Source organism: Bufo bufo, chromosome 3 (assembly GCF_905171765.1).
Source record: "Bufo bufo chromosome 3, aBufBuf1.1, whole genome shotgun sequence".
NCBI classification, from domain to species: domain Eukaryota; kingdom Metazoa; phylum Chordata; class Amphibia; order Anura; family Bufonidae; genus Bufo; species Bufo bufo.
The window spans coordinates 600,952,596-600,966,178 of NC_053391.1; the positions used below are offsets into that span (position 1 = coordinate 600,952,596).

Below are 13,583 nucleotides of genomic sequence, written 5' to 3' on the forward strand. Positions count from 1 at the left end.
TAGATGATGTTTTATTTATATGGACAAAAGATGAGTGCCAACTGCAAGAATTCTTAGAGGCCCTGAATAATAATGATAAAAATCTGACTTTTCTGTCCAAAATTAAGGAAACATCCATAGAGTTTCTGGACATTCAGATTACACAGCGTGATGATAAATATAAGTGCAGCACTTATTACAAACCAACAGCAAAGAATAGCTTTATTCCATTTATGAGCTGTCACTTACCTCAATGGCTGCTGAATATTCCCTCTGGCCAGTTTCGCCGCATAAAGCGAAACTGTACCGAGGAAGTTGATTTCGATATTGAGGCCCTGAAAATGAAAGAACAATTTGAATGTAAAGGGTACCCCGAAAAAGTCCTTACAGATGCTCTAGTAAAAATTAGAGAAACAGAGAGAGAGACCTTTTTTCAGCCAAACACTCACAAAAACACAAATAAGGAGGGTGAATTAAGATTAATTCTACCCTATAATTCACAATCAAAACAAATACGTCACATCATTAATCAACACTGGCACTTTTTATTAAGGGACAAGGTCATTGGACCTATGTTACACACTTCCCCACTAATCACTTTTACCAAGGCACCCAATTTAAGTATAAAAATAGCACCATCAATAAAAAATCAAAAGAAAAAAGAGGCACTCACACTTCAAAAATGGCTGAATATGGATGGTTTCTACAGATGTGGGAGGTGTTCGGGGTGTAAAAACTCAACATTCCCAAAAAAGACAAGTAGGGTCCAATCTACTCAAAATGAATTCTCTTTGGATATTAAGGGTTGCCTGACATGTGACTCCTCCAGTGTCATCTATCTTTTCCAGTGCCCCTGCCAAAAACAGTACATTGGCAGAACCAAGAGACCCCTGAGAGTGAGAATTACGGAACATCTAAATAATATCAGAAAAGGATATGGAAACCACTCTCTATCCAAACACTTTAAAGTGTCGCATAATAGTGACCCCAGGGGCTTTTCCTTTGTGGCCCTGGAGAAGGTAGATGTACACTGGAGAGGAGGAAATCACATTATGAGGATGTCGCGGGCTGAGTCCAGAAGAATTTACGACTTTGGCAGTCTTCTCCCTGCAGGGTTAAATTCAGATCTGGAAATTTTTGGCTTTATTTAAATTGTTAGGGCGAAATTCTCCTTCAGTAAAATTTGGAAAAAAGGTGAAAAATAAATAAAAATTTGGACAATATAAAAATAGAATATAAAAGAAAAAATACTCAACAAATTGAAAGGAGACAAGATAACTAATGGAATAATTATGTTTGATCATTGTTTGAGAGATTTTTCTAAAAAAAAAAAAAAATTTCCAAAAAAACGCATCCTAAAAAACCGCAAATATAAAAAAACCGCAAGAAAAAAACCGCAACGAAAACGCAATATGCATACAAATTGCGGATTAGTAGCATACACAAATTATACAGAAATTAAGTAATAAGCGTTACGGCAAAAGAAATAAAAGAAATATATAAGGCCGTTACAGCAGTTTTAGATTGAGGCAATCAGCCCTCAAGAGGATAGTGAACGATACAAACCCACAACACTGAGATGACTGTGGATAAGTAGAGACCTGGTATATACATATTAGAACACATAGATCACTCTACTTTAAAAGATTAATAGAAAGATATTTCCCTGCATTATAGGATGTCAAATGTCTGGCAATATATTTTATAATATTAATGGTATGTGTCGGGACCGACACATTATCATTTGTATGTTTTAAATCTGTGTAATAAATCTGTGTAATTATTTATTTATTTTAAATATTCGAATATATGGCTATTATATGTGTATATATATTCATTGTAAGATATCTGGAAGTATTGTAACCTTCTTTAAAAGAGGACTTTTGAAATATAAATACCACATGGCAAAGAATAGGTTAATGAAAAGCAAAGGGTTCATTCTCCCACAGAAACTCTGAAACAGGTGTACTTAATTAACTAATCGAGAAGAGACTATATAAGATACGTGACTAACATTCACAGGTTATACCCACTGAGGAAGAGATAAGGTATCTCGAAACGCGTCTGGACGTATTACCTGTGAAAAATTATATCAGCGGTACATGGCCATGTACTAAAGGACGGAGACGTTATCCACTTATCTACGCAAGACAAACGAAGTGTTGGAAGACTCACGCAAGCGCAGTGGGCAATTCAGATTTCTCACGAGAGTTGAGACGGGACCCAAGCAAAGACCAGACCCGAGACAAGCGTAGCGGAGAAAGGCTGAAGCGTGGGACGCCACGGCAGAAGTCCTTCCGCAGACCGGAGTGAATGAGCCCACAGAGGACGCAGTGAGTAACAACACAAGTGGAAATATACCGAACCGCTACAAGCGGTATCAGCACTGATTTAACCAACGTGCTAGACAATTGACTTTATTCATCTAGTATACTGAGACCCTGATAGCGCTATATATGACGGACAATCGATCTCGGTTTAAAATATTACCTTCATCCTAGACCCTTCAATATTTTGTATTTCAGATGATGATATAAGACCTCAATTACTATGTATTTAGGACTGTGAGACTATGAAGTGGTGAATACATCAGATAACTGTCATTGAACTTATTTGAAGTACCATATTTATCGGCTCCTGCCTGCTTCTCAGACGACTGTGATCCAATAGCCCTATCTAACAGGAGGGACACGGATGCAGTCTGCTGCGGCTGGCGATCAGAACTTGATAGATTAGAGACACCTACAGTATCTCTCTGGCTTACACACAAGCTATATATATTTTATGTCATTTTATGAATTTTATCCTGGTGCACACAGGACACATGTTGATTGTTTAATAAATAATTTTATTTGATTCCCACGTGTATTCCGAATTGTTGAGTGCCGGTTCCATTCAAATTTTATTAATCAGGACCAAATAACAGACCCTTGTAATCAACGCACACCCCAGAAAAGATTCCTAAATTCAGATCCTCTATATTTTTATCCTCCGCACTCCTTGGCTTCTCTTCAACTCCGGGCACTGCACATGTGGTCCTAATGCTGGCACCATCAGGAGATTTTGTGCACCACTGTACACTATGTGCTGACACTGAGTAGCATCAGGACCCAGTGTGGTGACTCCCAGAGCTGAAAGAGAGACCCAGAGAGAGGAGGGTAAGTGTTATCTGCTGTTATATATTAGATTCATCAAATACATAGGGGTTTAGAAGGAGGTGGTTGCCCCTATAACTCCCTCCTTAACTCCACTCCTTGTTAGACTATGTAGGCACATTCCCCATTAAGAATTTAAAGGGAACTTGTCATCAACATTATGCTGACCTCCCGGGGTAAGCATAAAACGGTGACAGAAATGCTGATCTCAGCGGTGTGTCACTCATGAGCTATAAGTAAGTGGTTGCTGAGAACCAGCATCATTATCATTGCAGCGTTAGTATGGGCAGCACAAAGTTGATGACAGGTTCCCTTTAAATGGTAAAACACAGTTGTCAATTTATTGTCACGGCAAGTGAGGATAAGAGCAAGTAAACAAACATCAACAGGTAAACAGACTAGGCCCTAAAGCTAGGGAGGAGGGAATGGTAACCTCCTAACAATCCCTGAGCCTCTCCCTGACTGTGGACAGCATGAGCAAGTCCTGATGGTGAACGAACTCATACGCTGGAACCTAAGCCCTGCTGACACTGAAGCAAACCCTAACTTAGGGAGCAGGGAATGAGACAGCCAGCACCTTCCACCGTGAAGGGGCCAGCGTCTCCCTGAGACCTAGAAGCAACACACGCACAAAGGGGAGAACAGGAGGACTTAGCTTGAGACGAGCAAGAAGTAGAGGATCCACAAACAACCTGTATAGAACTCCAGAAGGAAAATATTAACCGCAAAGTCAGCAGTAAGAGGCAGACTTATATAAAGCCTCTTAAACAGCAGAACTTGTGGAGAGGGTGGGATTCTGCCCACAACAACAAACAGAAGGGAAACACAGAAAGACCTGTCAGATAGACTCACATGCTGCAAGTCTATCCGATCTTCTCAGATCTCTCACAGGGCAGGCAGTGACATTTAGGCTACTTTCACACTAGCATTTTTTGCTGATCCGTCATGGATCTGCAAAAACGATTCAGTTACAACAATACAACTGCATGCATCCGTCATGAACGTATCCAGTTGTATTATGTCTTATATAGCCATGACGGACCCGTCATGAACACCATTGAAAGTCAATGTGGGATGGATCCGTTTTCTATTGTGTCAGAGAAAACGGATCCGTCTCCATTGACTTACATTGTGTGTCAGGACGGATCTCTCTTGCTCCGCACCACATCGCAGACAAAAAAAACGCTGCTTGCAGCATTTTTCTGTCCGCGATGGGAGCGCGACCAAACAGAACGGAATGCATTTTGGTGCATTCCGTTTCGTTCAGTTCAGTTTTGTCGACATTGACAATGAATAGGGACAAAACTGAAGCGTTTTCTTCAACTATTGAGATCCTATGACGGATCCCAATAGTGGAATTGAAAACACTAGTGTGAAAGTAGCCTTATTCATACACTTCCAAGAAGAATAAAATAGATCCACCACAACAAACAGTTCATGTAAGTTATCATCTAACTTTTGAGTTCCATGTGCAAAGTTTATTTTATTATTATTAAAGCGCCATTTATTCCAGGATGCTGTACATATGAAAAGGGTGCACATACATAATTCAAAAATGAGTACAATAAGCATGAACATTATACGTTACAAACTGCTACTGGAGGAAAGAGAACCCTGCCCATGAGGGCTTACAATCTACAAGGGAGGGGCGAAGGATACAGTAGGTGAGGTACAAGCTGCTCATATGGCAGTATAGTGGCAGCAGGGTTACTGTAGGCTGTAGGTGTTTGAATCTGTGTGCAACTGAAATAGATCTTTTAGACAATTCTTCTTGGAAAGGCAGGTTTATTTTTCAAGATAAAAGACAAAGCAAGATAAAGAGAAGATTAAAAATTAATTAAGATGGTAGAATGGCCTTGGATGGTATGGTGATTAAATAGTAAATGCTAATGCCTTTCTCAAACAATAGATTCTTATACCCCAGGTGACGAAAGCAGATCATTAACACAGTTTAAAATGGCGCAGTCTACTGCAGTGCACTCACTTTAATATCTAAGGGAAGTTACACCTCTTTTATACTTCGCAATTCTTGATTGGGCACAAGTTTTGCTATATGAGGACATCCAAACATTGATATGTATAAGAAGAGTTACAGCTATTATTACAAGTTATGATTCTTAGTTGGCTAAAAGTTTCCGAACATATTCTATCATAGGAATGTCTAACATATTCTCTGTGGGACCATATAACACTAACCCTTGACATTTCTTCCTCTTAGCTTATTTTCCCTAAAAGCATTTGTTTGTCTCAAAACACAAACCTATCATTTGCACTATTGTAAACATATCCACACCCTGTTCTAGAAGGATCGATGAACTGTATTAATCTGTCACTAGACACCTTACCAGTCTGAAAAATATCTTGCTTTTCTTAAAAATCAATATTAAGACAGCAGTTTCTTAACTAGTTGTGCTTGTTCCTGCAGGGTGGTACATCCAGAAAGGGAAATAAAGAGCCTGAGCCGCCTGTAAGACTGTTCCAGATTCACGGGACAGAACCTTCCAACACCAAAGCTGTGGAGGTTCCTGCATACGCGTCTTCCCTGAACTCCAATGATGTGTTCTTGCTCAAGACACAAGCAGAGTATTTCTTGTGGTATGGAAAGGTGAGCATGGACTAGACCAATCCTTACAACTTCTCTACTATGTAGAGTGGGTGCTGGTAGAGAGATACAGACTCACCGTTGTATACATGCTTTTAGTAATGGCTGATAGGCTTATACAGGGGACTATTCCCATTAAAATGTTTATATTTATACATATTATCTGATGAGTAGATAAAGTAATGGATCCTGAATATATCTATGGTCATACCTCAGAAGCAGGGGTGGATTGGCCATAGACCTTACAGGGAAATTTCCCAGGGGAGCCGATGTCCAGACGGCCACCCAAGCCCTGCTGTCTGCCACTGGCCAGGTACATAATGAGATCTCAGGGGTAATTAATGCTGGGAGAATCAGGTACTCAAGTACCAGCGACCACACATGCCCTCCTGAATTCAACTGCTTTGGGCCACATCTCACCTCCTAAGCCCCCTGCTCCACATCTTAAACAGAGAGAACTAAAGGAGGAGGACAGAAAATAGCAGCTATTGATGGCCACCACAGATGGACAGCTTTTGGGGCCGTAGACTGTGCTGCTCTGTGTATACAGTTCTGATGGGATGGTATTTTGCACTATGGTATTGCTGACCCCACCTATTTGTGTTGCCCCGCCTTCTGTCAATACAACATGGGGCCACTTTTAAGATATTTTTCCAGGGCCATTGTAGGTTCCCAGTCCACCCCAGCTCAGAAGGTATACATTTCTCATCTCCCAAACTCCTTGTCCCTACCTGGTGAATAATGTATGTACATATACAGTATTACTAGGAAGCGGGTCCACTGGTATATATACTGTACAAACAAGCTCACGTATCTGTACAAAACGTACATATTCAGATTTAATCTTTGTGTAACAGGGCTCAAGTGGAGATGAACGAGAAATGGCTAAGCAGTTGGCAGCCATTTTCTGTGATGGAGATGAAGAAACATTGGCAGAAGGACAGGAGACTGTGCAATTTTGGGAGGTTCTAGGAGGAAAGATGCCATATGCTAATGACAAGAGGTATCACATTATTGCTAGGATACAGTTCTGTGCTTGGTACAAAAGCCGTTCTCCTTTATTTTTGTTACTAATCGGGTCAATGACAAGGCCCAAGAGAAAATGAACTCTCATAAAACATTCAGCGGCCTGCATGGTATGGTACTGCCCCTAACCCTTACAGGAAAGGACGATTTTCTGTTTGTGTTTTTCACTCCCTGCCTTCCAAGTGTTTTGATCACTTTTTCCAAAATACGTACGGGCATTTTTGCATGCAGTGATGCCCATGATGTGTATTTTTTTATTGGTTAAGTATTTTTATTTTGGGGAAAGGGGGCGGTGATTTTAACTTTTATATTTTTTATTTTTTACTTTTAAAAAAAGATTTTTTTTTTACTTTTTAAAAGTCACCCTGGGTAACTATACCTGGCAATCATTAGACTGCCCATTGTGTTCATTGATGGCTATATAGCCATCATTGAACACTTAATTTTCACTATAACAATACAGTGCTGCCACCTAGTGGCCTGTATTAGTATATTTTACTAATAGCTGCTGAAGCCAGCTCGAGGCTTCGGGCTATTAGTACAATGTAACAGGTGCCCTGATCTCAGCCGAGGAACACTGTTACAGGAGAGGGAGCGTGGCCTAACTGAAACGTGGCATCAGTCATGTGACACCACTGACATTCAGTAAGAACAATGTAAGATGTGCTTCTACACTGACAGACATGACAGGCTTGATGGCCACATGACTGATGCCATGATTAGTCCTAAACAGATCTCCTACGGATGCAATTTACATGGCCAAAATGGGCTGTACCATTTTTTTCTTCAGAGAGAGAGGCTATTGTGTGGATATTGTAAAGGTATACGTGTATATTAGAAAATTGTATAACTGCCTATTATCTAAACAAATAAATGTGATCATTATAACGGGAATACCTGTTTTAACAAATCATGTAATCTTGTAATCTAAATGCATTTTCTGTCTGATGTTCCTTTCAGGCTTCAGGAAGCGGAAGCAGATGTCCTTCCTCGGCTGTTTGAATGCTCCAACAAGACTGGGCGATTTATTGTAACCGAAGTCATGGACTTCAACCAAGATGATCTTGACCCAACTGATGTCATGCTTTTGGACACATGGGATCAGGTCAGCTGGAAACATATTCATATATCATATATCTTAATACCAACATGGTCATTATGGGGAGCAAACTACACAACTGGATTTCCCTTTATGGGCCAGAATGATATGCCTCTCTATAAGGCCTCTGTTTTAGTGGACCTGTGACACCCAGTCATTACACGGATGACCCTTTATTTTAATGGCAGACTTCTAATTCTACATTTCCACTATTGTGGACACTGCAATGAATTTTCCCCCAGTGATTAATGGAGGTGACATAAACCAGACCGGGAGTCATGAGCTGATGGTTGCACCGTTTCAATGAGACAACCACTTAAAACCAGAGCAAAATCCACAGAACCCTTTAGACTATTACAATATCAGTATTCTTACATTACCATACAAATTATATATTAATCATTGACATTACAATATGATTTCTGTACTGTTACTGGTTACAACTTGCAAGGTAGGTTTGTGACAACCTGACAACTGTGCTTAGTTGCAATAAATGAACAAAGTAATATTAGATATTTTGCTTCTAAACTTGATGCATAATTTCTTGACATCACCTGATAAACTAAAGTGATGTTAAAACAAAATTAGCATTTCTGTTCCTCCACAAGGTATTCCTTTGGATCGGAGTGGAAGCCAATGATGTTGAGAAGAAAGAAGCAGTGATAACGGCCGTCGATTACCTTAAGACTCATCCAAGTATCCGAGATCCAGAAACCCCAATACTCATCATCAAACAGGGATTTGAGCCACCAAACTTTACAGGATGGTTCTTGGCTTGGGACCCACAGAAATGGAGTGTAAGATATACCGTAATATAGTTATGTTACTTTTTTATACGTTGCTTTATACAGAAAAAAGAAATCGCAGTTTAAAGGGTATGTCCATAAACAGAGGGATACTGCTTTGCTGGGCATAATTCGCAAAGAATTGATTACGAAAAGTGGATCTTACTTCGGTGACAAAGACCCACATACAGTTCCAACGAGGGATGAATTGGTGAAGAAAAGCAGAGCTTTATTTTAATAAAGACTATGCATTTTGTGTGCAGGCTGCGCACTTCATCAGATCTGGCCACTTCTTGAACTATTTGGACTCCTACCTATGTTTTTAACACTATAGACCTGATGATGTGCGCAGGCCTGCCCAAAGGGCATGATCTGTATTTAAAAAAATAACACTCCTTATTTTAAAATATATTTCTTAATGCAATCTAAGATCGTTACACAATTTCGGCTCCTGTTGTTCAACATCATAAAAAATTCAGGACAAGCCCTAAAATGCTATAAAAAAAAAAAACTATACTCGCAACTTTCTACTGCGCTGTTCTCTGCAGTACTAGTCAAGTTCTCCTGACGCTGCCAGTTTACAAACTGCAGCACGTCACTGCTGCAGCCAAGCACAGTCCTCAGTGGCAGACTGCTGAGGACCGTGATTGACTGCAGCGGTCATGTGCCATATCCAGGCATGTCACTGCTGTTGTCTGTAAATAGACAGAGGCAGAAGAACTGGACTAGAGCCGCAGAGAACAGTGCAGGAGAAAGGGGTCCTTGTAACATGTTTTTTTTTTTTTACTTTAAACCATTTTAGGGCTTGTGCAAGATTTTAATTATTTTGACAACTCTTTTAAAGGGCATGTCTTCATCGACCTCCCTGTCCAACTATGTGCATGGACACATCATTGTAATTCACCTGAATAAAATGCTGTTTCTTTTTTTGTTGACCCGAGGCTCAGTTCCTGAGTTATGATACATTTTCTTAATATGCAAATTAGGCCTTTTGTGCATTTAGACTGTCTTACATTTAGACTGGCGCTGAATGCCCCGAAGTTATGGAGAGGCTGGCGCCTCTTCATAACTCCGACGGATCCACGGCCAGCTATGGTCTAAAACGCCAGTCTTAATAAATGTGCCCCTAAGATCTTTTAAACTTTCATTAAACGTATGTTCCAATCTTTTGCCTTTTTGCACTAAGTTTACCAGTGCAGTTTGCACTATAAAACTCTTCTTTAAAGTTTCCTGAAAAGCTGTCTGTGCCCAATTAATAACTAGCTAAATGCTAATATGGACTAGGGGTGAGGGGAAGGGGGCCATTTTCTGGTGAATTTTTGAAAACCGTGTTTGAAGAGTTGTTGTGGTCACAATATTATGTACGATATAGTTAAGTGTTCTCCTTTCCTACCGATTAGCATATGCCTTATAACTTTTGAGACCCTTTCTTGTTATATAAAAATGGCCACCTTCTGATGATGGGTGAAACCAGGATAGGACTGTAGAGCATTGTACATCCTGGTAATACATATAAAAATCTGGGATCCCTCTCCTTGTACATGGGCGCTTTAAATGTTATGCAGGATACTTGGCCTCCTCTCTGCCACAAAAAGGAAGATAGTATCTTGTTAACTGTCTAAAAAATCTTGGGGTAAGTAAACTGGTAATTCTTGTAAATAATATAGGATCTTAGGGCAGGATTATTGATTCTCTAAGTGTTCTTTCAAGACATTTGTCAAATGTTTAATCTGGGATAGTATCCTTTGTAGATTGAGACTATACAGTCTTTTCACCTTTATTGGTATTTCTACTTCCAGGAAGGGTAACGAGTCTCGTGTCCATTCATATGGAGTCTGGGATTCTACTGTTATTTGTGTTCGATTATCTAGGTTTATGTCTAGGGCCCGTGATATAGGCAGGTTTTCTATGAAGCCTAACATGGCACCGAATAAATCCATGATATTTCTAATTCTTTTTAGAATAAATCTTTTTTATAAGTCAACAGGAAGGCAACATAATAGCTTGGTTTACATTGAGGCTTACTCATACAATTAGGCTTACTCATACAATAACAATATATATGAGTTACTTTATATAGCAGAAATAGGGTCATACAAGACCCTTAAAGAATAAGCAATAACAATAATAAGGAAAAGAGGGGAGGAAAAGGGTGGAGGAAGGAGGGGTAGGGAGGTAGTGAGGGTATTAGTAAAATGGGACTGGTGAGTGAGTATCATCTGGATCCCACCACTCCTACTCCTATCACTAATTGATTGAGCATTTGGGAAAGTTAGGGAGAGTAGTTAGAGTCAAGGAGCCATGGACTCCAGGTGAGCTGCCTAGATTTGAGAAAGATAACCGTGAACGGTAGTGAGTGTTCATATCTACATGATGCATTAACTTCCTGTATAACGTCTGAGATGGTCGGTGGAGCAAGTTGTTTCCAGTGGCGAGTGATTATCAGCTTAGCGCTAAGAAGAATATGCCCTACTATGTTCCTATATGGGGTGGCTATGTTATGTATGCCTAAGAACAGTAGAGCTAGTTCCGGGAGTGGTTCCATGGGTTGAGCTGTTAGACCAGATAGTAAGTCAAAAACACTTTGCCAGTAGTGAGCGATTATGGGGCACGACCAGAAAATGTGTAGCAAGGGTCCATGTTACCGCAACCTCTCCAGCGGTAAGGGGAGGTTGAAGGGTAGATTGTATGTAGTCTTTGTGGAGTGAAATACCAGTGTAGGAGGGTTTTCAACCCCGCTTCATAGTGAGTGACGCATTTAAAGTTAGAAACTAAGAATCTAATAGCTAAGGCCCAGGTTTCATCAAGAAAGGACTTTCCCAACTCCAGCTCCCATTTTTTGATGGGTAAAGATTTAGTAAAAGTGGCTTTATCTCCCAGTAAGTCATATACATATCTTGTGGTGTTTCTTTTAAAAAGGGATGGAAACTGGAACAGTCTCATGATGTCTGAGTTAATTGGAGGTGAGAATTGCATGAAAATGGCAAATTCTCAGGTAGTTGTAGAATTCCGTATGTGGTAGTGTTAATGAGCGTTGGATTGAATCAAAAAGAAAAGGGAGCCATCTGCCATAATCTGGGATATGGCAATAATCCCTCTTTCTCGCCACACTGTCAAATTAATATCGGGGATATTTAGTATATAGTATATGTGCGTATAGTGGCGTGTTGAAGGAGGGGTGAGTTCGAGTCACTCTGTGTTTTATGGATTGTAGACTGTTGAATGGAAAGTAGCTAACTAGACTTTAGAGAGACAATGAAAACCTTCTATTGATGTATTAAATCAAGGCAATGACCCTACGTAAAATTAAGGCTGTGGGGTGGGTGGGGGAGGGAAGGAAGGAGTGGAGGGGGAAGGGAAGGAAGGAGTGGAGGGGGAAGGGAAGAGTAAGGGAAAAGATAAGTAACGGCAACAAATGAGACCGTAACGACCGTCGAAAACCTGGTAGGTAATAAACAGGACAGTAATGACCGTCTAAACTCTGGTGGGGCGGAAGTCTAGTGCTAGGGCTGGAAGGACCGGGTAAGGTTGGTAGTTGGTGTCAGAGGGCCTGCACCATATTTTGAGTAAGGTGCTGTCAGGATGCCCAAATGAGACACAATAGAGAGTCCCAATATAGGTAGAAGGAAGCAGTATAACGCAACTTCAAAGGTTATGGTTTTGGAGTATCATCCATAGGAGACAGTTCCAGGGCGTCAGTTGAGGGAGACATTGAGTTGGAATTAGCTTCCATGTTTCCTGGCGACAGTGGAATCTGCCATAATTGGAGAAGTTGTTTCCCTTCCTCAAGCGTTTTGATGGCATGGGTCTGTCCGTTCCTGCGGATGAGAATTTTCAAGGGGTACCCCCACTTATAAGGGACATCTTGATCCCGAAGAGTTGTCGTGATTGGTAGCAACGCTCTGCGCCTGCGGAGGGTGACCATAGATAGGTCAGTAAAAAGCTTAACTTTTTGATAGGGAGCTGGAAGTGAGATCTTCCCTCTTGCCGCAGCCATGAGTGCCTCCTTGGTGTGGAAGAAATGAATGCGCGCGAGGGTGTCGCGCGGGATATTAGGGCCTAGGTGTGGAGGTTTAGGGATCCTATGGGCCCTATCAATAATCATATCCGGGACTGGGATCTGCGGTAGAAGCGCTCTCATTAGGCCTTTTAGGTATGCTTCTAGTTCCTGGGGAGCAACGTCTTCAGGAATACCCCTAAATTTCACATTATTCCGCCTGAAGCGATCCTCCATTGTTAGCTTAATGGCTTCGAGCTCATCAGCCATATTGTTGTGGGCATCAATAATCGCATTTTGGGAGGATGCAAAATCGCCCATTTTTGTTTATATGTGATGGAGTTTATCCTCATTTGTCTGCAATCTGGCAGAAAGAGGGTTAATCAGTCCCACAATGTCCGCCTGTAGGGAGGATTTTAGAGCTAATAACATGGCTTTGAAGGAATCCTCTGTAACAGGCTTGTCAGAGGTAGGAAGCGATTGGAAGGGGTCCAGGGGCGCTGTGCTGTGTGATATATATGTGTACTCACAGAGCTGCGGTTGGCCTCTGCCATCTGGTGTGGTCATCTGAGGATGAGGGCTTCCGAGTAGATGGTCCTGCTGCGCAGGAGGTCGGGCTCCATTTTGGATCCCAGGAGGAGTGTGTACTGGAGCTCTGGCCTCTTCTGGTGTCGGTGGAAGCGACGGAGGCGATATGTTCAGCAGGTTAGTGCTGGTAGATACGTCCGGTGGAGACAGTGAGCGAGCTGTGTGAGCAGGTGACATGGCGCTAATAGGGAATATTAGCAGGGCCTTATCTGTGTTGTCGGCGCCATCTTTGGATCTTCCCCTGTCGAAGTAGGTTTCCAAGTTGCCGTCCTGCAATTTCGATAGCTGCTTTTTGGTCTTCCCCATTGTGTTGGAGGAAGGATTAGGCATCTGTGGGTGCAGAATGGTGCCG

The 13,583-nt window shown here is 41.3% G+C and overlaps 1 protein-coding gene across 2 annotated transcripts in view; it reads left to right on the plus strand.

Moving 5' to 3' along the window:
- Positions 1-13,583, plus strand: part of AVIL (advillin) — a 92,183-nt gene that overhangs the window by 68,694 nt on the left and 9,906 nt on the right. For both annotated transcript variants that reach the window (XM_040425933.1, XM_040425934.1), the window contains exons 14-17: positions 5,560-5,739; positions 6,594-6,739; positions 7,723-7,867; positions 8,470-8,658. In XM_040425933.1, the coding sequence (XP_040281867.1) occupies positions 5,560-5,739; positions 6,594-6,739; positions 7,723-7,867; positions 8,470-8,658 (660 nt within the window). The remainder of the gene's footprint in view (positions 1-5,559; positions 5,740-6,593; positions 6,740-7,722; positions 7,868-8,469; positions 8,659-13,583) is intronic.